The sequence below is a fragment of the Rhea americana genome, unplaced genomic scaffold, assembly GCF_003343005.1.
Source record: "Rhea americana isolate MKP2758 unplaced genomic scaffold, rheAme1 scaffold_414, whole genome shotgun sequence".
Lineage (NCBI taxonomy): Eukaryota > Metazoa > Chordata > Aves > Rheiformes > Rheidae > Rhea > Rhea americana.
The window spans coordinates 337,531-365,369 of NW_028186551.1; the positions used below are offsets into that span (position 1 = coordinate 337,531).

The 27,839-nt window shown below is 44.8% G+C and overlaps 1 protein-coding gene across 4 annotated transcripts; it reads right to left on the bottom strand.

Moving 5' to 3' along the window:
* Nucleotides 1-27,839, bottom strand: LOC146590254 (V-set and immunoglobulin domain-containing protein 4-like). 4 transcript variants are annotated; one of them, XM_085314913.1, is made up of 9 exons: nt 27,634-27,839; nt 24,656-25,012; nt 23,609-23,890; nt 22,496-22,564; nt 21,876-21,941; nt 21,009-21,122; nt 20,423-20,444; nt 19,540-19,609; nt 1-213 (listed from the first exon to the last, which is right to left on the bottom strand). In XM_085314913.1, the coding sequence occupies exons 1-9, from the start codon at nt 27,686-27,688 to the stop codon at nt 37-39; spliced, it is 1,212 nt and encodes a 403-aa protein (XP_085171039.1). In that variant the 5' UTR covers nt 27,689-27,839; the 3' UTR covers nt 1-36. The 4 variants fall into 4 exon arrangements, with proteins under 4 accessions (XP_085171039.1, XP_085171040.1, XP_085171043.1 ...); XM_085314914.1 differs by lacking the exon at nt 1-213 and having other exon boundaries at nt 19,256-19,609; XM_085314917.1 differs by lacking the exon at nt 1-213 and having other exon boundaries at nt 19,256-19,609; nt 20,989-21,122.

Here is a 27,839-nt window from a genome sequence, read left to right on the forward strand (position 1 = left end):
TGCTGTGTGCTAACTAAATGGACTGCATGACCCATTTTAGCCCCTTTTCTCCAATTGCTTTCCAAGCAAATTTTGTCCTTTTTGGAAGTAATATGCAAAAACCTCTGTGAAACAATATTTGTTGGCAGTCTGTAATCCCCCCAGCTTCTCTRCTTCCTTCCTTCCTCTTCTCTCTTCCCAGAGCAGGCCGCAGAACTGCATGCTGCAAATGTACTGAAAAAAAAAACAGGTCGATTAGGAAATGTTGAGTGCAATTTCAAGGCTATTGCACTGAGCTGTGCAGTGTGGTGACATTTGCAAAATGTARAGGAAATAAGCTTCTCTGTGAAACATCCATCTTGGATATCAACATTGGCTTGTAAGACTGCAGCAAGTGGKTACAGTGTAAAGCAGGGTGTCCAGGCTGCAGAGAGACACTGGATCTCCCACTGGGAAGGCTAATGAGGTTCAGTGTAGGTTAACAGTGAAGCATCTCTCAGTCATTATTTTAGACTACTGGTTAAAAAAAAATCTCTCAGTTTCTGCAAACCGTGCTCAGCTTCTGCAAGGTTTGCAGAAATGCCCCTAGGGTCCAAGACCTTCTGTTGGATGTGCAAGGGTCTTGCCTCTTTTCACATTGATTCAGTTTCATCACTATCATTTTTTACTGATACRTTTCTTGCCTTGGACACATAAAGTCAATAATACTCTGTGTAGCCACCCAAGGGGAGCATGAAATATCAAAAAAGCATTTTCCAGCCTGACTCAGATCCCAAATTCACAAGGCTTGCTGCCAGATGACACAAAAATGAGCAGGACAAAACTGCCAAACCTGTAACAATCTCTGAAACTCATGAAATTGAAAAGACTGATATGCAGAAGTCCACAGTTGCAAGTCTAGGGATCCACATCCTTTGCCAGGGGGCTGCTTTTACCCACCAGCCTACTTGTAAATTTAATAGCCTACATTTGAGCATACCAGTTTGAAACTGTTCACAAAACATTTTAAGATTTATTGGCCAAAAGAGACCATTCTGATTAAATTCTCTAACACAGAAGCACAGAATGATTGAGGTTGGATGGGATTTCTGGAGATCATCTAGTCCAACCTCTCTGCTCAAGCAAGGTCACCAAGAGCACCTCCCAAATAAGAAATGTACCACATGATGACAGTTAAGCTTAGAGCAGTATGGGGATGTTTATCATGAAGGTGAAGCCAAATGTGCTCTAATCTTTGCAATTTGTTCATAGCAGTTTAATTTATGGAGCAATATATTGACACTGCTTTTGTTCTGCTAAGGAAAGTTTTTGAATTGTCTGTACATTTTTCAACATATATTGAGTTCTGTTTCTGTCTTTGCTTTGGGGCCTGACTGTTCTGAGCCACACTRTTGCAAATCACTACTAACTCCAGTAAAGTTGAGGGAGTCACATACATGGAAATGACATAAGAGCAAGTTCAGAAATAGGCTGACAGTGTTTTATCGATAACATTGCAAACTCGAACTAGAAACTGTAGCAAAAATTAGTGAATAGAATACAGATCTGCAACTCAGTTAACAGAAAGTAAAGGGAAATGCATAGTTACAGCTTCTCGTTGAGAAGATAATTATGAAAATCTAGGAGAGAGATGTGGACTGTGGATATTGGATCTAAGTTTAGGTCTGACTTTTAGAAATTACAAAATGCTGTGTATTTGCTTCAGAGGTTCTCAGTCTGGCCAGCTCATGATTTTTCTAAATTATTTTCCAATCAGAGGGACTAAAAATCTTGCTTTTCAGCACTTTCTTTGTACTGCATCACCACAAAAAAAAAAAAAAAAAAAAAAATGGGGGGGGCGATAAAGTATCTACCCACTGGTCTTTCCATAGAACTTGACCTAGAAGTTCACCTGTTTCAGAACCCTTTGCATACAAGTGGGAGAAAGAGAGAGCGAAGAAGAAAACCTAGAAGAAAAATGCTCAAACTGCATAAATGCACCTACTTCTTTCTCCAGTTAAAAMCAAAATAAAAACAAAACCAAATCACCCAAACCTTTCCATTCCTCTTTCATTATGTGTTTTAAAATACAGGCAAATGAAAGAGGAACTTGACACTGACTGTATTCCTCATTGTCTAACTGTCCCTTAAGCACAAGGGCCAGATTTTGCTTTTAGCATGAAYGCTGGGCCTCACTTGTGTCTGCATGCAGGCTCATGAATAGCTTGTGAGCAGTCCCAAGGAGTTCAAAGTGCATATAATTATTCAGAGGCATAAGTGTTTTCCACATCAGGGGTTTAGACAGAACTGCAAGAATGGAATAAAATATGTGGCTGCAACCCAAGCATGCTGATAACACAACTGAAAGCCGCTAGCTTAATTTAGGGCCCCGGCAGCAAACCCTATAGAATCTCTATGTGGTTTGGCTGCAGAGCTGGGATAACAGTGGGGAGGCTGGAAAAGGAAAGCTTGAGCTGCAGAAACTGGAAAGGAAAGGCAGCAACTGAGTGTCAGGAGTGAGAAAACTGATCCTACGAGAACGATCCCAAAATCTTCATCACACTGGCATTGCTAGCTGACAGCAAACATGTTAGGGATAAAGCAGAGAGTGACATATTTTTAAGGAGTCCTGGCCTTATAAGAGATGTGGTACACCATACTGACAACACTAAGGAGTTTCTCTCTAGAATTTCTTGCTTGAATCAGCTTGGCTTCTGCAGCACTGGTTGTACTTGGAGCCTGCACACACAGTTTGCTGGCCTCTGCTTCTAGAGCTGCATTGACTAACCTTGCTCCCAGCCAGGTTAAATGAAAATAGCATTAAGAGATGATGTGATGGCTATCTTAAAGCACCCATTATTGTGGGAAGTCCAGGAGAGGACATAAGGTGAGAAACAGTGGTTTGGGCCTTGATTATAATTTTTAAGGGTGTTAAAAGAAACACTGATCTTTACTTTTCTGTGCAGGCGTTGGGAATGTTAAGCTACTCCAGTGACAGTGATCCTTTGTTAATGTTGATGGATATACAGATGGACTGGCAGATTCAGAGAAGGTGAGACCCAACACTGATTTCTCTGTCAGGTGCTGTGATTCTGAGTAAACGAAGGCTGCCTACCCATGTACACGCTGGGGAGCAGAGGCRTTGCAGCTGCATCAGTTTGTTCAAAAAAAGAGACAGACCCCGCTGGGAACCTCTTGGAGCAAAGCCATCTGAATGGGGCAGAGGGGCAGTTCTCCTTTGCCAAGCAGAACCTTTTCTCACTCTGCTCCTTACATATCCAGAGGCTCAAAATAAGAAATCTCTCTGGGCAGAGCATATRGGTGAACCTGTCTCCTGAGACAAAGCTGTTCTGGTGGCTTCTGCCTCCAATGTGATGTCTGCTGCTCTCCTCTCCCGGCACACCCTGCARCTCCCCTGGTCCTCTGCAGTTGTGTGCACAGGGCCTGGCTTYGCTACAGGCAGGGGAACCATTCAATTGCTGGACTTCAGGGCAAGCCAAGGCAGTGCAGCTKTTTAAATGGTTTTGCTGTCTAAAAGTGAAGGTCTGCTGGACTATAGCCTAAACTCTGAGTTATGACCTTCCCTGCACTATTGGCATCCGTGCAAGGAGTATGGCTGTCCAGCTGTGCCTTGGCCTCAGGGCTTGCTGTTATGTGGCAGGGTTATATGTGTTGCCAATGCAGAGTGCCTCCCCCTGTGCCCTCCCTCTCAGCTCTGCCTGTGAGCTTTGCACCCCAGCAGCAGGATGGAGAGAGGTGCTGCTTTCACAACTTGGACATGTTGTCACTCACATCCAGACATTTCCTGTTATCTAACCTCAGCCTTATCTTCCCCATTCGCAGCTTCCTCTTGAAGGAGGAGCGGCCCCTTCAAAAACGAGCTGTGTGCCTGGGCTGCACCCCCACACTGCTCTCCTGCTCTGCTGTCCCCTGGGGCGCCCTGAGTGCCCGGCCTGCACCGCACAGTCCCCACCCTCATGAGAGGGCCAGGCCGGTTAGGCACGGTAGGTACCAGCTCCTCTTTCTGTCTGGCTAAAATGGGTGGCTTGAGATGGAGGGAGGGATTGGTCCCTCAGGACTTGTCATCCCATTTCTTCTCTGGGAGGTCTCAAAGAACCACAGGGGTTGGGATACTGAAACCCCCATRATGTCCACATTCCTGGGAATACAGAAAGTTGTCCTGCTACCTCACATTATATGTTTACTTGCTAGGGGACCCAAGTCAGATCACTTTTGTGTTGCATCCCCTCAGCATCATCATGGGTCTGAGAGCACATATGCTTTAAAGAGAGGACTTTCTTGGTATTTCCCTTCCAAGGAAAAGCTGTGCTGTTGGGCAGTGTATATTTTTGTAAGCATATGCTTAAGGGACAGAAATGCTGCTGATTCCAGTCAAGAAGGTCTGCCCTTGGAACTGAGATTCATTGATGAGTATAAATTAGAATTAATAGCAATAATGATGTGTACACAACTGTACCTGGTACTCAGACACATGCACATGCTCCCCACCCCCATGCACGCACGCACGCACACACACACACACACACACACACACACACTACAGATAAGTTGCTGGCCATAGGGAGATTTTGATCTAAATTAGTCATAGATGAGACATGGCAACAACGAACACAGAGCAGGGGAAGTTGCGGGATGGAGGAGGGCTTTACCCGGGAGAGATGGTGTCCCAGCGCAGGCGTGAGTGTGCTCTTCAGTTCTTTTTCTTGATTTCTACCTAGATGACTTCAGAATATTAGACAAGGGTTTCTCCCCCCACGCACACACTTTTCTTTTCTCTGATGTTGCTGACGTGAGCTGTCAGAGAGAACAGAGACCAGCAAAAGCAGAGAGGAGCTGATGTTGGAGGCCAGAGCTCAAAGGTGAGTATTGAAGAGAGATTGGAGAATGGGTATGGGGATCAGCGGTGTTCAAGATAAGAGTTTTCACAAGCCCTTCCCTGGTGTTTTTGCATAAATCATGAAGAACCAATTGCAGTATTCTGCAATCTCCTTGCTGATGTATTATCAGCTGTTGAAAAGGCTCCTTGCACTTGTGACTTTCTGTTTCTCTGTACTCTAAATTGTGGGGCAGATAAGAATATGGGGGGGTGCTCCATGCTTTTCTGTCCCTTACAATGATGTGAATCCTAGGCGTGAAATCTAGATCCAGATTTTTGCATATCCCATATTTCAGCAATATCAGGGACATGCTTACTCCTGATGCCTAGTTTAGCAAAGTTGTAAATTGGCCCATCCACCTCACTGTCGCATGGTATAGATTTTTTTTTTTTTTATCATGAACAAGAGAAAACAGCTCTTGGGTACTTCAGGAAAATATTTCCAGTATTAGGGGTCTGATGCTGAGYCTTCATGTGAAGAGGGATGCAGCACTCTGTAAAATCCTGCTGAACTCTTTGAGAACATGTGAAATAAAGACACCAACATTGCAGCAATTATTTTACTCACTGCACTGGCATGATGGGAGTGTTACTGCTATCATCCRTGAGACATGACATCACCCATGATCATGGTGCTGTTCACAGCCAAATTGACAGTGATACCAGAATTGACAGTGAAAGAGCTTGCAGGTGAAGCTGAGGTGCAAACAGCAGGAAGGAATGAGAAGCAGCTATCAAGGTACATGCTATAAAACCACGTGGCTGCTTATTAAAAATAAGACATATCTAGAGGGAAGAGTGCTGAATTACTTGTTTGACTTGTTTGGGAATATAAAAAACTAAAGTTGGGACCTGTAGGACAAGATGGAGGAAGATGTTACTGTGAAGCAGGGCTAGGCAGAAGGGACTTCCAGCCTGGGCTGAATAAGGGGGGGGAGAGGGTTGCCTAGGAAGAGCCAGTGAACTAGGACTAACAGCTTCTTTGATCGTATKACAAAAGCAAGGAAAAAAAAAATCAAGGTAAACACAGACAAGTTGTTGAGGTAACAGTTTGACAATAAGGATAAATTGCAATGGGAATTCATTGCTGGTTTCGTGCTTCCCAAAGCCTTTTATGTTGTGATAATTTGATCAGTGGCACCTATTTTCAATGTATCAGGCTTGCAGCCATGGTCTGAGTTCCCTACTAAATTACAGGGCACAGAAGGTGGAGGTGATTTTCAGCTCTGGAGAGGCCTTGCAGTCCTTACTCCTCTGAACTTCTGCACATTTGCAGAAGGGTGCCTGCTGCTCAGGGACAGTCCTTATTGAACTACTTAAGGCTGTCACCTCCAGTTAAAGGCTGAGACAACTGCTATGGAATTGCAGTTTCCAGAAGCATTCCTTAGGGCGCGGCAGCTGTTCAGCACATCATCCACTAAGTTACAGCCCAAAGATATCTCAAAGCCCCCAGTGAGGAAGCAAGGGTCTCCCCAGTCACTCTAGAGCCAAGGAGAGAGGGGAATCACCTCCTGCCTGGCACCTCCTGTTTGTACCAAGGGCAGGTACAAGGGTGTCACAAAAGCTGTTACCCTGCACTGCCATTGCACAGCTTCTCTTGGGGAACAAGTGACTTGTATGCTACTGAAAAGACTCTCTCCTCACCTGTGTCAGCCCTTGGGGAAGGCAGAGCCTGGCCCCATCAGCAGCAACAGCCTCCTTAGCCTGGAGCTGCATGGCACAGCCAAGCAGGCAGCCACGGAGCTGCTTTGGCATCTGTCAGCTAAGAAGCAGGAGTTACTAATTAACAAGCTATGGCATTTGGCCTGTTGCTCTGCTTCTGTATTGTTAATTGTCTCATCCAAGTCAGCAGATGTGTTACAGAGATATGCTTGGATATGCAGGCCAGCTTGCCTGCAATGCAGCAAGCCCGTTTGGCAGCAGCTCCAGGCTTTGCTGGAGCCTGCCTGATACATGAGATTGAATTCATTGAGCAAAACGTTCAAATGTTTGTCAGGCAAAGATCCCAGCAGAAGCAGCTGAAGGGCTGGGATCATGGGAAGGTCCAGAATGGATCAGAACGGCATCCAATGGAAGTTTGCACTGAGTAAAAACTTCTGAATTTGACTTTGCTATAGTGAAGGCTTGCAGTTTCTAGGAGAAGCATGAACCGAGGTTACTGATGGTCAGGCATTCAGCAAACTCTGTTCCCCATGGCTCTTTGGGAATTTTTGCTTTCAGTTCAATCTGAGAATTGGATTTCCCTGCTAAGTGGAAAACAGAGATGGCCTCGAATTCTGCTCAAATCCTATATAACAAGTACTTGTCCTGAAATGGCTGCAGTCTTCATCTTAGGACCCTGTCACTCAGCATGCAAAACCCACACAGCCACACTTTTATGCATGCTATTGTTAGTTTTAGAGTCAAATCCATCCAATAATTTTACTTTTCACTGATTTTCATCACAAGTTGGAGAAGTCTGACAGCCCTTTAAAAATTTCTGAGAGATCACATGTGGCTTGGAAGGGGAAAGCTGAAGCTTTTTGTGACTTTAGTAAGGGACTGACTGAAGAATGCAGAAAGAAAAACTCTAGCAGCTGATTGCTCAGTCTGTTTTATAACCCTAGGCTTTTACTTGGAAATACCCATTTCAGGCTGAAACCAGAAGCTCTGACAACAACAAATCCATTCAAAACAGATATTATCATTACAGGGTGGGGTAGTGAGCTCCAATCCTATCTACTGATAGAATTATCTCCACTGTGTGACCCCCCTCTTATCTATTGCTGACAGCAACATTTCATATGGCTGTTTTTCCCCTCAGAAGCCACAATGGGGGGATTATTTTAAGGTGCATTAGAAGAAGCAATGCTGTCTTTTTTTTTTTTTTTTTCTTTCCCTCTCAAGGCCAGATCTTCCACTGTTAGAAAACAGCACTGAAGTTGAGGAAAGTCTGGTGACTGGTATCTGCTGAAGAGCCTATTCAGTCTTTCCTTTGTGCAACCTCTGCATCACAATTTCATATAGCTGGGAGTCCTTATGGGACCACAGGTTCATTTCTCTTTTATCCATATTGCTGGTAGAATGCTCTCGGCAGTATGGGGTATCTAACTCTTACTGATAAATCTTCTCCAGGTAGAGAGCGAGCATCCCTGGTTCATTAACACCAGCAACCCTATGCAAACCCTTCAGAGCTTATTAAAAAATGTTACTCTACATTATACAGCTGAGTTCAATTCAGAAGGACAGTAATTTGGTAACCAGACTGACAGACTGACTTTAGACAGGGACCCAGGTGTCTTTATGACTGATCTGTTGTTAAAAYGCACAGAACAGAGTATTTTAGATTAACGAACATTAATCTAGAGCCTTGGTTACATTAAAACATTTACACAAGGGCAACAAAATGCTGGGAAGGCCTAGAAGATAGGTGGGTGCCCCTCTCCCAGAGTAACCAAGAGAAGTCAGGTGCCTGACTGCTTTGTACCTCAGACCATATCACTACTGGTATGAAACCTTGAGGGAGATAAGAGAAATCAGTTTTAATTGTGCTTAAGCCAATATATCTTTTCTAGACTGATCTTAAACCAGCTTATTAACACTGATACAAGTTTTCCAGTGTTCCAGAAATATACTTTTTTTTTTTTTTTAATCTACTGTGGTTGAAATTCGTTCTGAATTAAGAGCCAGAACAAAGAATTATCCACTATTTACATCTCACTAAAGTTCTAATGTGAAGGGTTGGGGGAATTTAAAAATGCCAAAGGCTTTGTAGTAACCCTGTCTAGAAGTGGATTTTATCTTCAAGGCTACAGCTGTTCTTTGCTGTTAAATCCTTATTTCATTCTGTATTGTTTTTGGAGCACATCTAGAAACCATATATTTGACATTACCACTTTTTGTTTTGTATTTTTACATAAAAACCTCTCCCCTTTCCAGGCTTATTTCTGTGTGTGTAATATTAGATGGGATCCTATGATCATCTTTCTAAAGTAGAATCCTAGAAGTTAGAGACAGAAAAGACTGAATAAATCAGCCACTGCAGGCCACTGTTAATATACCTTAACTGAAYCATACTTTTGTGCCCTTTAATAGTCTGCCTTCCAACACATAATTAACATACCATTTTAGTTTATCATTGTGGTATCAAAAATAGCCTGGCTGCTTTCTTAGAAACTGGTGCTGCTGGTCATGTGAATTTAAAATCAGGGGAACTGGAAGAAAGCTCAAAAGGCCATTATTAAAACCAGGCTATGCCTGGGCCTGGCATGCGAAGAGTATGCATTACATTAAAATAGTGTTATACAAAACAACYGTACTTTAGGAGTCATGATGAGTTTTTTAAGAAAAGTTACATAGTATCAGTATTTCAAATCTGTTTTTAGACTCAGATTCTTAACTCAGCATCCCAGAAGGACACAGAGCACAGTAATATTTAGCGATATCTTTTGYATATTTTTGGTTTTAATTTTTTAATGCATTGCTGCCTTTAACRCACAATATTGCTAAAGGAATCTGTTGGTCTTTGTGCAAGGGAATAGTGGGAGAGAAGGGTTACCTTTGTGCTGAAAGGTTGGATTATGTCAGTCTGTGGGAGTAGAAAGCTCCATTTCTTGCAGCAGAGGCTTTCTGTGTGAGCGGGAAATGGAGCAAAGGGGTTAGTTTTCACAACAGAAGTTTCACTTCATTCTAGAAGAAGTTTATTGTTTCCATATGTGACGGTTTGGTTTTCATTTAGCACTACAATCTTTGCAACCGTTCTGCCTAACAGTGCAGCATCCTGGTGGCAGAGGGAGATTGGGACTAATGTTTGCAAGGATGAGAGGATGCTCTGGTTACTTTTTTCACAAAAGTGAACACATATGGCACTAAGCCAGAGCTGGCAGCTGAACTTAACCTCCAACAGAGTCAATGACAAATCACTTTGTGTATACAGAGGCAGATTTTTACCTCCCCCCCCCTTTTTTTTTCAGTTAGGCTTGAAATGTTCCCTCTTCGGCTCCTTACATCTGAGTAAAAAGATTGGTTTTAGCCAAACTTGTGTTAAGATACAGAAGTCCARTCCCGTGTTCTTTGGGATCTGTCACACCGGTTACAACTGAACTATTCACACATCTAGAYTTCGGCACTTAGCTAAGTACCTTACTGTACAGAGGCACTGTGGAGTGCCTGATTACTTGAATGCAAAATTACAACAAGGACCCAATAAAAGAAATTAAATTGAGAAACTTCAACAAGTTGTTTCAATTTAGGAGAATAAAAATGAAAGCTGTGAAAAATCTATTAGATGATCAAGCCCTTATCTCTATCCAGTGCAAAATTGCTCCCCTGCCATATGTTCTCTGGGTCTTTGTTTAGACTTTCTGTGTCTACAGAGGTGTTGGTCTTCCTGATGATATACCCAAACTGTATGTCTGAATGTTTGTTTGGCCATTTTGTCAATATTTCCAGCTACCAGTGTAGCCGTACAGCTAAGGCAGAAGGTTAGTTTAAAACTTTCAGCATCATTTCCAGCTTTACTGGTATTCAGCCTTTGGATTAACACAGCAGATGTTTTCCACAGCACAAGGCAGTATCTGCTCATGCAGTTCTATCTCACCTGAAGAAAAGCATTGGAGTGCAAAATAGGGTGGGGATAATGAAGGTTTTGTTAACTGAAAAAAAATCCTCTGAAGTTAACAGCAGCTTCAGCCCTTCTTTTTCCTCTCCATCTGCCTAGGCTGCCACCTCAGCAAAGATCTGTTCGACGGCACTTCGGAGAGCTGCAGTGCAGCACTGCGTGTATTTGACAAGCTGAGTTTGACACTCAGTGTGGCAGAGTGTCAGTTTGTCAAATACCCCAAGTGAGGCACTTGCTTAGCAACACAGCGCGACACCAATGAGACCAACCCCTTCCTCTGACTCAGGCGGGAAGTTTCCTGTCTGTATTCTTCCCAAAAACCCAAAGAGGTATCAAACAAACCATCTCATTACTGAATGTTTACTTCTGACTCCTATGCAGTCAGGTTTTCCTTCCACCCCAGTTTTGGAAATGCCTATTGGGGTATTCATCTTATTGGCGAATCTCTATAATTGTGGTGCTGGCACAATTCCACCATGACAGCAAAACAAAGAAAAGAATCTGGCCCAGGTTCCTTATTCCCTGCAGCCAAAGACAGTGCTGATTCTTTCACAACATTAACTAGCAGGCTGCTAATTAAGCTCCTGTTCAGTTAAAGGTTATGGCTATTATGGCTACTACAACCACAGTATTATGGGCAGTAGCAGCATTGTCTATGACATAGAATTTTTTCATTGGACTTACAGGAATCTTCTTTTAATTGAAGTGGAGACTATTTATGCTTCACTTCCCTTGGCCAGTGCAAAGTGGTTGTTTGCTCAATCCATTTTAAAATTAAGCCATGTAGTCTATCAACTTCTCCTTGAAGCCTGTTTTGTTTGGAAAATACTTATTGGTTTTGGCTGGTTATTCCTAGTCAGTATTTGCTGCAAGGCTGCCTATTGCTTTTGCTACATTTCCACCATTTTATTAAAATAATTCCCTCCAAATCATCCCAGCTGAAGATACAATGATTGGTTAACATTTTAAATGACTGAGTTGTGACAATTCATATCCACAACCTGAGGTACCTTGAGGCGGGAGAATGTCACAGGATGAATGCCCAGCCCCATTTGACATTTTGAATTCTCTGAAGATGTTTACATTTGAAAACTCAGAAACGGAAAGAAAATACCAAGATACTACTGACTTGTTTCAGGGCAATAYCACTAGCAAATTTTGCAACATTTGAAAATATTGGTAGACTTTAATATTGTGTTTTTGGTCTTTTTTTCTTGCTACTATTTCTTGCCAAATATTTTGAAGAAGTTGGGATTTGTACAAAGTTGTGACCAATTAATATATAGCATTGCCTAAGCAAATTGTGTTCTGCTTTCTGCCTATGTCCTATCTGCAGGGCTTATTGTGCACTTCTGGACAAACACAGTCCTACTCATTATGACTCACACTCCCGTGGTCTCTCTCCAGCACCTACTCATGACTCAGAGACATCCTCTGATCCACATTGCTGAGGCTGGCTTCAAAAAAGAGCAAAGTCTATTATTTCAGGGGTGATTTTGTCCCCAGTAGATCCTTAATGTAGCAGGCAGCTATGTCAACTCAAACTCTTTCTGCCATCACAGCCCCTGTGGTTTCAGAAGACCTAAAGTCCTGYACCACAGCTAGCTGAGTGTTCATTTTAAGCTCTTCAACACTGTTTTCTTACAGTTTCACAGTTTTTACCATTGCTGGTGTTTGCCCTTCTCCTTTTTTGCTGACTCTTCTCTGGGTAGCCTCCAATTCCTTCTATACTGGTGRGGGAAAGGGGAAAAAATTTAATTCTATCCTTTCCTGCAAGAACAAACATCAGCTTAAAGTGGGATCAGTTTCTCTGTCCAGAACTTCCTCACCTTTCTCCAGGTTGAGAACAATGGTTTCAGAATGGCTCTGACAATTTAAAAGCCAACATGTCCTCTCAAATGTACAAACCTTGCAATTCCACCTTGCTTTGAAGCAAGGGGAGTTGCAAGTCTCATGACACTGCACTGGCTACTACAAAATAGCATTTATCTGGAGACAGTGTAGTTTCAGAGCGGAAGCTGAGGTTTTCCTTTCCGTGCTGGTGCAGAGCTGGAGTCAACGGGTGAGTGACCAGTGCAAGGAAAGGAGAAGTTCTGTCACTCAGTGGGGACACAGCACAGCAAAGCCCTCTGTGACTTTCAGAAGAAAAATGTTCAGGTCAAAAAAGGCTTTTACTACCAAGCATGCCAAAAATATAAATAAAAAAAAAAATTGCACACTTGCTGCACAGGGAGAAACAACAACCAAAGCACTGGAGAGAGGCTATTTGCATTTCTGCTGTTCTGCTGATGATGACCAAAACCGGTTTGCTGTCTGAACTAAAGACAGTGCCAACAACTGAAGTACACAGGGTCTGCTCCAGCTGGGGCATTTGCTACCCCTTCCTTAGCCCTGTTGCCTTTTCCATCTGYGGCTTCCCCCAGGCTTAAGGGTTTCTGAAGAAGCCCCCTGGAGCTCCTTGGAGGAATCAAAAGTAGAAAAAAACATAGTCTTACACAGTCAGTTAGGGAATTTGGAGTTGGGAGCTTATAATGGCAGCAAATCTTGAATAAAACACTAGGTTAATTGTAAAAAAAAGATAAGGATGTGACTTAGAAAGAAAAAAAAAAGATAGCCAGTCCTGCCTGTTGAGTCTGGATTTGCTGTGAGGAGAGGTTGGGGAAGCTGAGATGTTTTCAGTTCCTTCTCCACTTAGCACCAGCCTTGTACCACACGTTTCTACTCCACGTGATCATGGTAGTGGCTATCCAGTCCACTCCTTCCTTCTGTTCTGCATTGCCCCTGAAACTGCTAACACCAAAAGCTGCTTTTTAAATCTGGTGTCTTCAAGGCCAGCTTCTGGGGAAGTGTGCTCTGYGCTTTATGCACTAGCTACACTGCTAGTGTGGGGATGAATTACACTATCCCCAGCAGCAAAGCACAAGAGACCTCACACACCTCTCTAATGGTCTCAGCACTTCTTGTGCCTGGGCAGGATAATGCTTCCCTTCTCTACCAGTTATTACCTGGGGGCCAGCTGGATGTGCAAGAGAGCAGCACCAACATATATGCCAAGAGACTAATGCTTGGAGCAGGTCCCAGCCCTGCCACAACCCAAACAAGGACAGCCAGGCTCTGCCAGCCCCCTGGAAAGTGTTAACAGCCTGACACTGCAGCACAGCCATCCTGTAGCATCCATTACTGTGTTAGGAAACCTTTTGTAATACAAGCAGCATAAAATGCTTRTACAGAGATAGAAGGAAAATTTGCTTGATAATTAATTAATGTCCTGAAGAAGTAGCATCACTGTAATCCAGGGCTCTAAAGGTAAAAGTTAGGCTTTGTTCTTTCCAGTGCTCAGGCCATAAAAAGCTACATGAACTTGTAATTACACTTCCTACCCAGGAAGAGAAGACCAAGACAGCAGTGACATATGCCAGGTTGGTAAAAGTCCATCAAGGAGGACTTACATGCCCCAGATCTCATCTGATGCCTCATCCCCAGCTGTATTGACTGATTTAATGAAAGACAATGACTCTCCCTATAAATTTGCTTTGCTAAAGCAGGACTGACATCCCCCTTTCCCTTCCCTGTCCCCTTATTCCTCCTCTCCCCTCCATCCCCCACCACCCCAAGTATTTGCATCTCAAATCCATAGGATAGATGACTGCTGCCTGGAGATGTCAAACGGAGGGAGGAGGGCAGCAGATGAGCAGCACTAGTGCACAGGCCAGGCCAGAGGCAGGAAGCCCCCTGACAAAGCACCCACAGTARCAGCTCCTCATGTAAAATGCAAATGGTTAACAAAGGGTTAACAAAGGGGACACAAATAAGGCTGTTTGGACACAAAGGTTATTGCAGGGAACTTCAGGTGAAGGCAGGAACAGAACATGCAGCATGACACCCCTTTGTGAAAGGACCATTTCTGCTTCATTTTTAGCCCTGGGGTGGATTTAAGCACAGCTCCTTACACCCCACTACAGCAACCTTACACCGCACTAGCACTGGGCTCATAGTTTGAACAGCTCCTCCTCACAATTACAAGAAATCCAATGTTAACAAAATTTACAGGTTTTGCATTAAAGAACATATTTCACGCATTTGAGAAGAAAAGCCTGGGAATGCAAAGTATGACCTTATAGCTCAGGAACCACCTGGCAAAAGGGGGAAGCCAAAATGCACATTCAGAGAAGATTATTAACAGTAATGCAGGGCATGTGGACTTTTGCTTTTTTTTTTTTTAAGCTGCTCTCTTGATTTTAGAGCAGTTGTCAGTAGATGTACTGCAGCTCTGGAAGAGATACTATCCAAGCAGCTCCAAAGCCTGCAAGCACCAGGAGAGGAGGCAGCAGGACCTTCCCTACTCAGCACACACCTTCAGGACTTCCTCACTTTTCCATCTTGCAGATGGTTCCCTGTACCTCAGGCCTCCTTGCTCAGAGCAGATCTCTCTGAGTTCCAACTAGCTTTGGCTAAGCAGAGATATTTCCCACCTGCAGAAGCTCCAGCACAMGCTGACTGGTTGGCAGAGGGGGACTCCTTCCCCCCAGCTCCCTTGATCCCACAGAGAAACCTCCTCCAAGAGCCAGCCTCCTCCTCCCCTCTCCTTCTTTAAAGTCTCTCAAGGCCAAGCTGCCCCTGCTTCCTCCTCCCTTCCCCCTGCAATTTTTAACCCTTTCTCTGCCCAGGACAGCAGGACAGGACTGTAGAGAGATGCAGAGTTTGCAGAATGAGCTGAGTTTCTCTTTTAACTTTCTGGGCAGCTAACCCAGGAAGCTGCCCTCCTCCTTGGCTCACACAGGAGCAGCAGTCAGATGGTCTTCAGACAAGTCCAAGTGGCAGTTAGCTGCAGAACCAAAGCAGACTCAAATCTAGAGCTGAATCTTGTAAGGTCTGCATTTCCCTAAAGGTGGCAACAGGCTTWGGCAAGATACTTTTGGGCCTGTCCCATCTACTCTTAATTGTGTTAAAGCCAAACAGAGGAATGAGTAGGAAATGGCTGCTGGAAGCCATGTGGTAGGAAGAGGCAACAGTCCTGGGTATATAGGAAGTTTTGCTCAGTGGGCATGCAGGCTGAGGACCTCATAGCCGTTCCCTGTCTGTCGGTCAGCTGGCGGGCATGGGCTGTCCTCTGGGGTCTGTGGCTGTAGGGTTCATGACATGGCACAGAGGTGACAGCACTGTCAACAAAGTGTTCAGCCACTTGGGGAACCGGCATTGGCAAGGCTTGGTATTTCATCGCAAGTTTTATGAAAATTGGCACCCTTCTCAAAGCTCTAGCTCCTGGAGCTAAAGGATTAGGTAAAAATCGTAGTTTTAATAGTATATACGCTTCTAGAGCTTGTAGTTACAGAGAAACTTTGAAAATGTGAACCTTTCAGACTACAAAGACAAAAAAAAAAGTTTAAAAGAAGCCCAATTTCTTGCTCAGTGTTGCAGTTTGCGTGACAGTCATCTCAATCTGCCTGGCAGCTAGAACTGAATTTCCTGGGACTTGAACTAGTGAAAAACGGTGCCAGAGGCAGGCATATTTGTGGCCTGGTGGGGGACCATTATTTGAAAGAGTTTAAATAGTTTGCATTATTGTAATATGGAAATGTGTGGAAACTGAAATGATTCCTGGAAACCCACCAGCTCTGATGGACTCTGACTAGGAGGGTTTTTCACATCTCATCTCCCAGAAGAGTGAACACCTTCAGCTGGAGTTTGGGATAGCCAGAGTCAGCGTCATGCCCTGCTACAGGCAGAGGAGGGGGCACAGAGCCTGGACCTTTTTCACTCCTTCCTTTCCAAGCAATCTCACCTCATTCTCTAGCCCATGCCTTACACCACCTAACTCGCCTAAGCGTGATGCCTCTTTTTATGCACTCAAGCATGTACAGTGTTCATCACTCTTGCTTTGATAAGCTGCTTCCCAGCAGCGCGTGTAAGGGTATGCCTTCAGTCTGTTCTCTCTCATTTTGGGTTGTTTCCTACAGCACAGCAGTTTTTGTTTTCTTGTCAGTAGGTGGTGCTAGAAGAGAAGTAGAGCCTTCTGGCTTGGGAAMATAAAATGCTACCTGGTATTATGTGGCTCTCAGAGCTGGAGGTTTTGAGACAGACACCTGCTATCTGGGAGCTGGATGAAGACCACCAGCTGATTTCATCCAGGCTGCTGAATCGGGTCTCCTGCTTTCTAGAGGATGTGACCTTCTCTGCACTTCTTCCAGCAGTATCAGTTCTTTTGATTGCTACACATCTCTAAGTCCACAGTCATGGTGCTTCTTTTGGCCTGGCCCTGACATTTAAGATGTATACAGGAAATGGTGTTTCAGGAAGAAATGATTTACTGTTTCTCGGTGTTATTTTCTCCTGCCTTGCTCTGGCTTTTATCCTCACAGCTTCTCTATGTTTGACAGGTGCATAGGAAATTGTTTTCTACATGCAAAGCTACATTTTCACGACAAGACTGCTTGGAATTAACCCTGGGAACACATTTAGTTGTCAGGGTATTGTCAGTAGCGGGGGAAGGGGAAGCAATGAACTCTTAAGGTTTTACGTGTAGTCAGTGCAACCTTTACTTTCCAGCTGTGCTGTGATTGCAACATGCTTAGCCATTGCCCAGGTATACTGAGGCCACAAGGAGCCCACAGGACTGCCCAAAGCACTCGCTGACGAGGGCCTGCTGGCCGGCAATGAAATCTGCTAGCCAGCCCTGGGGCAGTTCAGCTGTGCCAGCAACAGCCCAGCTGCGAGCAGGGAGGACAGGTGGTCCTCACAGGTTAGTGCCTGAGACAGACCCACAGTGCAGGGGCCATTTCCTCCAGCTCCAGTGGTACCTTGGGGTGGAAGAGCTCGCATACAGCATGGTGGTGGCAATAGGAGATAACCACATTGTTATTCCATGCTTTTTCCCTCCCGTAAATCAGCACCTAAGCCTGCAGCTTAGGCATGGGCTTGGAAGGTGTTGCAGATTCAAGGCTGTCGAAGGTCATCAAAGGGCTTGCTAACTCTGCTGTCCTCAAGGCTTGTGTAGCTTAAAGATCATGGGACTGCACAGCCTGAAGTGAAAGAATCTGGCTTGAGACTCTGGAACGGAGAGGCATTTGCAGCACTGGCTGTTAGAAAACAGCTTTGCTTTTGCTTGGAAAAGAATAGTTGATTTGAATCTGACAGCCGATAAATAGGAAGCCAAAGATTTTTTAAAATTCCTGCTTTTCAGAGCAGATCAACATACCGAGTAATGGTGTGAGATGAAAGTCAAGGATTTTAACTCCTGAGCTAAATCACAGGCAAGGCTTTTATATCATTTGGATCATCTGTCTTCTCCAGCTCCTCTTTTAGCCATCCAGTGGCACTGAAGGAAGTCAGTATTGCAGTATCCTCAGAATCCTTCTAACCTTTGACAGTGACTTAGTAGCATAATAACACTTATCACCTGATTATGACCAATAAACTGAAAAAACAGAACTAGCTGAAGGGTCTGGAAGAAAGGTGCTGTTGGGAAACCCTCAACTAAATGTYCCTAGCTCAATCACTGATACACCTGACCAACTCACTGAAATCAGAGTTTTTCCATTGACTTCAGGCCTCACTCTGTCACCTTCATTTTTCTATATATTACCATGCTGTCACCACAGAGGTAAATATCTGCAGTTTGTGAAAATCTTCAAGTAAGGCAGCACCAAGACCCTGAAAATTAGCCTTATAGGGTCTGGTGTAAGCTGTAGTCATGAGAGGAGTTTGATGTGGGCTGATGTGTGGGTATGCTGTCTCCCTCCTGTCCTCTCCTCTTTAGAAGACAAACACAAGTCAAACTCCCAAGTCAAGTTGTGGCCCTGACTAGCTCTCTAGCTGTTTCTCAGAATTTAATCAGGAGACAGAGCAAAAGCACAGATTTGTAAATAAAAGAAATATGAAGGCAATGGATGGTAAAATATCAAGGAAGTCAGAATCAGTATGAGGTTGACTCCTTTGAAGCCTTTTGTATTTGCCTCAAGGAAGAAAATGCTTTGCACTAATCAAGCACTTTTCAAGACATTTTACAAGCATGAAAGCTCACAGCAACCCTGTGACACAGGTCAGCATTAATATCTCCATTGTAATCAGACAGAAAGATTGCGTCATATTCCCCATAGTAAATTGGTATCAATCTGTGCTGAGTCCAGCGAGGTCTCTTGTTCAATCACTATACCAAATGCCTTAGTTTTATTTCTAAGCAATCATTAAGAAGGCTAATATTCTGCAATGCTTTTATGTTACTATGCCTCTGGCCCTCACATAATAAAATAAAATTCTAACATTTCTTTCAACACCTCCTCTGCTTTTCCAGAAGAAAAATAGCCAGTGGGGGTTACGAGGATCATCAGCTCTGGGCCAGTCCCTCTCCCTCTAAGTAATGTATTCCAGCCTGATTGGAAAAAATGACATTTCTGGGACATCAGCCCCTTCTGTAGTCCCTTTACCATTCTCAGATGAAGACTCAAGGGCAAACAAGCTCTACAACCAGTATTTGCTGAACTGTAAAAGCCAGGGAACATTCCACTCCCAGCACAATTCCTGGTTCCTTGCAGTCTGTGATGTCCAAACAGGGGAACACATGCTTGAGAATATACTCTGCTGGTATTATTGGCCAGCAGTGTTGCAGCCAGCTACACCTACACCTGCAGGCTAAATGCTTACGTGTTTTTACTCTCCAGGCCCCTTCTTCCTCCTTTGTCCTTTAGGCTGCTCATAAATTAATAGCTACATAAATGCAGGTAGAGAACCACTTGGCTGAGGGCTTCCACACCAACAGGCAGGACCGTATTCACCAGAGCCCAAGATTATGCAGTTCCCCCAGGTTAAACAAAACAATGAGACTGGTATATTTATCAGCAGAGAAAGCAGACAGGAAAAATAGTTTCCGCTGGTAAAATTCACCATATGAGATATGCAGCTCCATCTTCTGCATAGCTGCTTATGTGGAAATGCAGATACTCTACTAAAAATTTTCTACCTCATATTCTGATTCCATTGCTTTCAGAAGGGTCTTGCACTCACAAATGTTTTTCCCAGTACATATGTTGCTATAATGATTGTCTTTTGTGGCGACAGTTTCATATGATGCTTCAGTCCTAGAATTTACCTCCTCTTGTAGGCTCTTAGCAGGGACTTCCAAATCAGCTTCTGTTCTCAGGACATCTACAGTGCTATGGCTGAAACAACACAGAGAGATTAATGAGAAGGAGGAATAAATCAGAAGTCATTTGATCTACACCTTGACCACAGAATAGCTAAACCTACAGTAATCTACTAAGAGTCTGAGAGGCTCTGAAAGAAACTAGAAAGCAGTATCAAAAGAATCACACACACACTCAAAAAGAGGAAATAAACAATTAACGTTGGTATCACAATCGCTGGTAGCGTGATCATACTGGTATTCAATAGACTTTCCAAAAGTTGGACTATCACTATGTAGTCCAACCTTTGCCAAATAACTACTATTATGGGTATATATTGTAGGTATATAATTGCTAAAACAGCAGTTGGTGGGGCCACAGGAGGGTAAGGTTAAGATGGGGCAGGAAATACGTTCTTATAGGTAGAAGCAAACAGGAATTGCATGAAATAACATATTTGGATAACCACTGGGGTATGTTTCTTAAGTGAGGAACTTATCTTGAGGGAAGAAATGAGAATATGTATTCTCTGCTTTGTGAAATAATGTTGGAAGCTTACTACAGAGAACAGCTTTCCTATGGCATCTGCAAGACAGAGCGAGGGACCCAAAATATCTTCCTCTCATTCAAATGTATTAAAAGATAGACCCTCTCTTACTATCTTCTGCATTTAAATGTTAATATCCTCATGCTGCTAATCAAATACACTGTCAAAGTTTTCAGATCCTCCCCCCAGAGAGTCAAGGAAATCTTTGATTATTCAGTGAGAAAAGAGGTTTTTCTGAAACAGATGCCAGTACTGAATCCCTCAAAGTCTTCTCAACATCACAGATGAAAAATTGTGCTCACAATGCAACTTCATAGAGGGGTTCTGAAAAAAAAAGGAGAATCAAAGATATACATCAATATATTTTATTATTAATCTGACAAAGAAAAAGATCAGCTGCTCTCAGGCATTCCCACCTTCAGGAAATCATCTTCCCACCTCGGCTCTCCCTAAGAGAGGCTTCCCATCAGCACAGAGACTTCCAGACAAAAATGAACAGTGACATATGGGGCTGTCAGGTCTTTTGCCTCCCCAGGTCATGAGCTGATGTGATTCCAGGCTGCCACGGGTTCACACTCTGCACTGCGGTGTCTGGTGTAGAGGAGGGTGATGGCGATTCCCAGGGGCTCATGCTCCGCACTGGGGTGTCCGGCACTGAGGGCAGGTGATGGGCAGGTGTGGACAGAGCTGTCCTGCCAGAGGGACCCCATGGAGCTGGCTTCAGCCGAGCGCCCCGGTCTTTAATTGGGGCAGCACGTGCAAAGTGGCCCCAGAGCAGTGGCTGCACTGCACAGCCCAGCCGAGGCAGCACCTCTCCCAGGGCCGGTCCTAGCACCCRTACGCCCACCCGCTTCCCATCTCCTCCCACCTGCATGTTGCTCTGCTCACCGTCCCTCGGCTTCCCTCGGCATGCGATGGCCACAGCGATGGAGACGAGCGTGGCCACGCAGAGCCCGGCCACCAGGATGATGAGGTACAGTGGCAGGCTGTCCCGCTGCGGCCCTGGGTGAGACAGACGAGCCCTGGTCCGCAGGCACCGTGGCCGAGCGAGGCCGCGTCCCTGCCTGCRGCCTGGGCTGCGTGGGGCTGCTTACTGCAGCGCTACCTCGGGGCAAAGTGCTGGGACCTGCTGCTGCCCTGCCAGCCGCGGCCACCTGGCTGGAGACCCCGCGTGGACGTCGCATGACATCTGGGCGCTGGGGCTGACCCATGCCCATGGGGCAGCATTCCTTACCCAGGGTTAATGGGTAGGACAGACTGGCATTGCAAGAGTGGTGCTGAGCAGAGCCACGTGAGGCATTTTGAGTGAGACATCAAGCCAAGCTGTGGCAGCCTGCTCTGCACACTCTGCACCAAGCCCCTGCTATGCAGGCTCACTAAGGCTGGTGAATATTTGCATTAAATACTCATTTTGCTTTAAAATCAAACAAAACCTTCAACAGCAGCGAAAACTTAGATAAACTGTGACATCCGTGCCTGAGTTCAATGGTAAAATTTTCAGCCCTTTTAAGGCAGAAACACAAAGCAAACTTAAGGGAAAAATCAAGCTCCAGAAGACCTACGGACAGGAGGCCAAGAGGGGAATTCTCGCTTAGAGAAAATCTAGTATTTGACAGGCTAGGAATCTGCTCCCTGAAACAAAATCTGCTGCAGAAAGCAGCTGCCAAGTCCCCTGTTTGGTCTGCCCTCGTTAGTGCTAATCTTGTACTTTTCTGCATGAGCCTTTTACTTAGTGCTGTGAAGGTCTCTGCTTACCTGTGGCAATGGGAGGCCTTGCTGAAACAGCATCGTTCCCGGAGGCTGCCGTTGCTGCGGGCAGATCTGCAAGAGTGGGGGAGCGCAGCAATCCTCCTTTAGGCTGGCTGATATACATATGGAGGGATGGGGTGGAAGTGTTCTTGGGGTGGGAGTACACTTAAAATCAACCCAAAAGCCCAAACCCACAAAGAGAACAGCTGATCCAATGCCCCAAAACCTTACCCTACAGCCCACACAGGCCATGGAAATTGTCAGAAGACTGGTCTCTCTATAGCCAACCTTGAGAATACAGGCTCAAAATGCTGCTAGCCTAAAACCAGCCCACAGGATGGAACAGTTTGTGGTAACACATAAAACTCACATATACGTACAACTAGACAGCCTCAGAAAGGATTGGATACAAACCTCCTGCAAGCAAGCAAAAAGCTTGCAGAGTTAGGAAAGCAGGATGCTTTGTATTCAGAGACAGACAAATTAAAAGCTGAGCCAAACAGACTAAAAATAATACTTTCTCAAGAGTGTTCCCCAGCAGCAAAAGCCATTGCAAAATGCTAGTGTTAATCCTCCAACTGACTCCTTGTTCTAACTGTCAGCTGTAACTGCTACTAACCCCTCACCTGTGGTTGTGTGGTATCTCTCTGAGGCTCCCACATCASTGTCAAAAACCACTGTTGTTCTGGGCAGATCTGCAAGTTGAATAAAAGTGACAGGCAACAAAGGAATTTGACCATGGTTTCTTTTGCTGTAGTAAAACAGGAGAATTTTCCCACTTGATTTGTAAGTCAGTGAAAAACCAACCAACCACCCAKGTAGAGGACAGGTAGGGGACTGGTTGCCAGCAGTGTTAGAAAGTAAGTATGGTCTTAATTACTTCTATTCCTTTGMTGTACATTCTTTTGCACTGATGTGCAACTATTCCAAAAATAATGCATATTTGGTGTTAATTATCTGATCTGTGCACAGAAAGARGAAACTGCCTTGACCATTTCCTGCAGACGAAGCCGCAAGGCGGCCTTCTCTCGCCAAGGAGACCTCCCGCTGAAGCTCTGYGGCACCCTGGTTCCCAGGCTGCGGCTCCCCGAGTGCTGCCTTGGCTGCTGTCACAGGGCTCTGGCCCAGCCACCCAGAACTGAGCGCCTGCAGCTGGGGCACATGGGCACCCACTTTTATCCCACCTGGACAGAGGATCTGTAGCCCCAAAAGACACTAAGGTAGATTTGGCTCACTCTTTTCAAAGCCCTATTCCCATGCCCTGTATCATTCACGCACCGCCAGGAAGAAAGCGGCACTTCCTCTGCAGTCCTGAGCCTGCCTCTACTTCAGCCCTCGCTGGCCTCACCTCCCACCGAAGGGAGCTTGGGCCTGGGGTGCCTGCAGGTCCCAGTGCCGGGCCGCTGTCTGACTGGGACCCTGTGGGAGGGACCGGCAACTGGATGATTCCCTCACTCCCCATGGGCACTACAACCCAGGTAAGAGGAATGTATGTCAAGAGCAAGAGTGGGGCTCCCACCCCACACAGTCTGGGTCCTACAGGAACATTTTTCTCAGCCCTGCCATGATCAGCCRTGCTCTGAAGCAGGGAGGAGGTCAAACCCTGGGGTTTCCTCTCTCAGTGGCACTAAAATCACAACTCATATTTCATGTTAATGTTCTGATCTGTGCACAGAAAGAGGAAACTGTTTTGATCATTTCCCACAGCTGWGATGATAAGCTCTAGTTTGGGGACTCACCTCTCACCATCAGCTCYACAGCATCACTCTGCTGGGGAACACCTCTCCCAACCCTGTTCTCTGCTTCACAGTAGTATTTCCCTGAGTCRGAGGGTTGCAGACTCTCAAATGTGAGTTCAGCCTGACTGCTCAGATGCTGAGCTTTTCCTCCCGGCTCTCCGAGGAACCAGCGGTAGCTGATGGGTGGGGATCCGCTGGCCACGCAGGTCAAGCTGGTCCTGGCTCCTGCTGGGACTATCAGTCCCAGCTCACCAGCCCTGATGATGGGCTTAGTCACTGCAACTGAAAGACAAGCAGATTGGGCTCAGGTCATATTGGTCTTGCTGTTTTAGAAGTCTTCCCTATGCTCTACGGCAGTTCACTTGCTGAGTTTAAGCCCTTTTCCAGAAGGAACAGAGGCACCACTTATGTCACCTCTCTGCACAGATGAAGCTCAGCTCTCTTGTTCCTACAGACAGCTTTATACTAGCTATGCCACTCATTGCAACTGCCGTATCACAGCAAGGCAGCTCTGTTGGAATGGTGCCCTCTCTGCCCTGCCATAAACCCACCTTGCAGAAAGAGTTAGTTCTAGCACACATTGAGGATGTTCTGGAAGGGGAGAAGCCATACTTGCTGAATACAACACACACCTGATTTCCTACTTGCTACAGGAATCACAGAGATGTTGGTTTTCTGGATAGAATCAAATACAGATTTGAGTGCTATCTCAAGCAGCAGTGTGTTCAAGTGGTCCACTGGTAGATTTAGATTTGGGTCTGAACTAACTGCTCCCCCTTCCACAGTCCACCACACTATCACAGTGCTGAGATGCATCATTTCCTCCTCAGAAGAGATGGGCTAGCAGCAACAGAAATGCAGACACTCTTCCCAACAGCATGCCTCAGCACCCGGTTTGGATGCAGGTACAKGATGAAGTGAAAGACTCTTCCTTGCGCTTCCTTGTGAAAGACGCTTCCTTCCTGCTTCCTACCAGCTGCATCTTGTACCACATGCTTTGTGAATTAGAAAGGGTGTGCAAGAGCAGAGCTTAATTACTGGACTTACCTTTGACAACTTTAACTGTAGTGGTCACCTCCTTTATTACCAAGCTGTTATTTTCAGACCTCCAGATGACTTGACAGGTATAGCGTCCACTATCAGGGATTTCAAGRTTCTTGATTTGAAGTGTGACATCCCCTGAGCTGTTCTTTGGGACAGTGACACGGTCTCTGAACTGAGACAACAAGACATGGTCACCAGAGTTATCTCTCCGAAAGATGGTGGAGGTGCTATACTCTCGCTCCATGCTCCAGATGAGCGTTTGCTGTGTGAAACCTTCTGAAGGCACATAGGTACAAGGTAAAGTGGTGGATCCCTTCCATGTCCCATTGATCTGGTGGAGGCCAGACAGATCCAGGAGGGCTGCAGGGAACAACAGTTGAAGAGAAGAAATAACACTGTAAAGGAGAAAATGTCCTTAAGATAGACAGGTGTCACCAGAATGTGGAAGCCAACATGTTAGATGTGCTGAATACCACAGCTGGCTAAACCTGGGCTTGTCTACATCTCACAGAGCATGGGGATGTGGACAGTTGCTTCAACTCCATGGCTATTTTTATTGATTCTCTCTGGATGCTTGCCAGTTTTCAAATTCCTTCTTGGTAGAGAGAGGCACAAATCCTGCTCCTTGTAGCAGCATCACAGCTATAGTGTTCATAAGATCTTAAGGTGCATTTCTAATTCCTGCTCCCTAGCCTTCATGTTCTGCTTTTGTGGCTTGGCTTTCTGCTTCTACTTGCAGGTGATTAGTCAAACAGCAGTGGACTTCCTCCCACCCCCAAAGACATTGGGCACTCTGATGACATCAATTGCAATGTTGTTCTGTACCTTACATGTGGAAAGAAGGATGAACAAGTCAGTTTTGTTGTTTTACTGCAATTAAGCATTTTTATTAGGTCCTTTTGCACTTTTGCACTGATTAACGTCACCAATGTAACTTCCCTGTTGCTCATAGGTCACAACAGTATAGCTGTGCAGGCAGAAACACTCCTCCATGCAATAGCTTGTACCAGAGCTATCGGGAAGGACCATTCAAAGGAAAGTGAGGATCTGCAGACCTCTGTCCAGGAGGACAGTCTAGAGGACTGTTGGGGCTGAATGCAGAGGAAGCTTGGTTTTGACATGGAGCAATGTTTTTCCTTTATCAAATAACTTTGGGAGAGCAGGCACAGCTCCATTCTTTGAATCTCACATCTTTATCAAATGCAGCTCCTTGATATATCTGCTTTAGAAGGTTTTCTCTTTCTCTTCATGCTCTTCACAGAATCCCTTCCAGGTAAATTAAGAAGGATGGAAACTATTTAGAAAACTGCTTAGATATACTCCTAAGGCATTTGGTGCTCTCTGCTTCAAGTGTGTTTAGCATCCAGTGTATTTCTCTAGACACAATTTTAGTTAGACATCTCTGCAGTATTGCTTTGTATTGCTACATGCCATGAAATAGCTGCTAGCATGCACTGATTCACTGTGGAGTCAGTGGCACCCTGTGTGTAATTGATTCCAGCACTAGTGGGGCTGACCCCAAAGGAGAGCTCATTAGAAAGAATGGAGAAATGCAGCAAAAGAAAAATCTCTGACGGAGCATTTTTAATGGAAATATTTCCTCCCAGGGCAATTACTAAACTGGAATATAATCTTCCAGACAATGTGAATCTTCCCACCAGAGATAGATAGAGCTGGACTAGAGAAAATCTGAAGAGTCGTATCAGAGAGTATCCCAGACAGGTCAGAGGGATGTGTGTCATCCATAACACATGATAACCGCAAAAAAATTTAAACTTCCATATTCTGACCCATTTTGTAAAGCAACTGAACATCTCCCTTTCTAGACTACTAGCACCCAGCTTTCCTGGTGGTATGGAAGGGCCATGCAGACTGGGGCCATTAGGTATCTGCTCTGAAGAACCGGACCTGAAAAAAGCACAGTGGATCCAGACTTGAGGGCTTCAGATATAACCTAGCTTTCTTGATTTATATTGGCCCCAAGCAGACAAACAAGTACCTTCCAAGCACTAAGGAGAAGGGTGAGGAGGAGTAGCAGATATTTTGTGATATCCAGCTCATCCTCCCAATTTCTCTGGCTGTCTGCCCAGTGAGACCATAGTTCCTTTGGGAAGTGCCTCATCTAAGTGGCAGATGACCTGAATTTAGCTAGACTTGGCTCACCTTTATCCATGCCACCTTCTCCTTCCTCCCCCCCTCCTCCTTTTTTCCCCAGAAATGCATCGTTTATATTCAGCTGCATTAACTCACAAAAAGCAGCTTAAGAGGCTGATCACAGAAACCTGTAAAGCTAATTTTTCATGACTAGATGGGAAAAGGACTCTAATCTATTTTTTTTCTGAATACTAGGAGCAATTCTTTGCCTTTATACAACTGTCAAAGCAGCTGTAGCTTTTCCCTTTCTCCTGTTTCCTGAAACCTTTCTCTGTCAGTGTCGATGCACCAGGAGCAGGTGCAGATGTTTTATGGGCATGTAAATCAAAGTAAAGATTCCAGTATCACCTATCCTAGTGCACCTAGAGAATCAGTATAGCTGAAGAGAGCAAGGTGAATTATGCATGTGTCTGAATCTAGGCTCACAATTACAGCTGTACCTCTTCTTCCTTACCACGACCATGCTAGTAAAACAACAGTGATGCATTATTAAGCTCGAAAAGAACATGCACATTTCCTTCCAAAATGGTCTTTGCAGAGCGCTGATATACCGGAGCAGATCCAAGGATCTCTCCTATTTTGTTCTTGCTCTGGAGGGCTTGGGATCTGACTTTTTACCTTATACTATACTGTTTGTTCCACCCTCAAAAGCACATCATTGTGTCTGATGCCAAAGAAGACTCTTCCCAACCTCTATTTTTTTCATCTAAGAAACTAGAGATTTTCCACACTTGACGATTTTTAAAAATGAAAACACTATAATTCAAGATTTCCCCTGCCCTTTTTGTGCTCAGATTTTTCTCTAATATGAGGAAGCATTTACTCACCACTGCAGCTGATGAAAGCCTTCACAAGCACCAATACCTGTAGCATTTTTTCCATTCTCCTGGAACTGCAGGTTTGTCCTACTTTCCCTCCACTTACTCAGAGAGAGACCCACACTCCCAAGACCAGAATGCAAGTCAAGAATACTTCCTTTTCTTCTGTCCTATATCATCTAGGATCCAAACTGTGCTGCTGCCCTTTTTCCTTC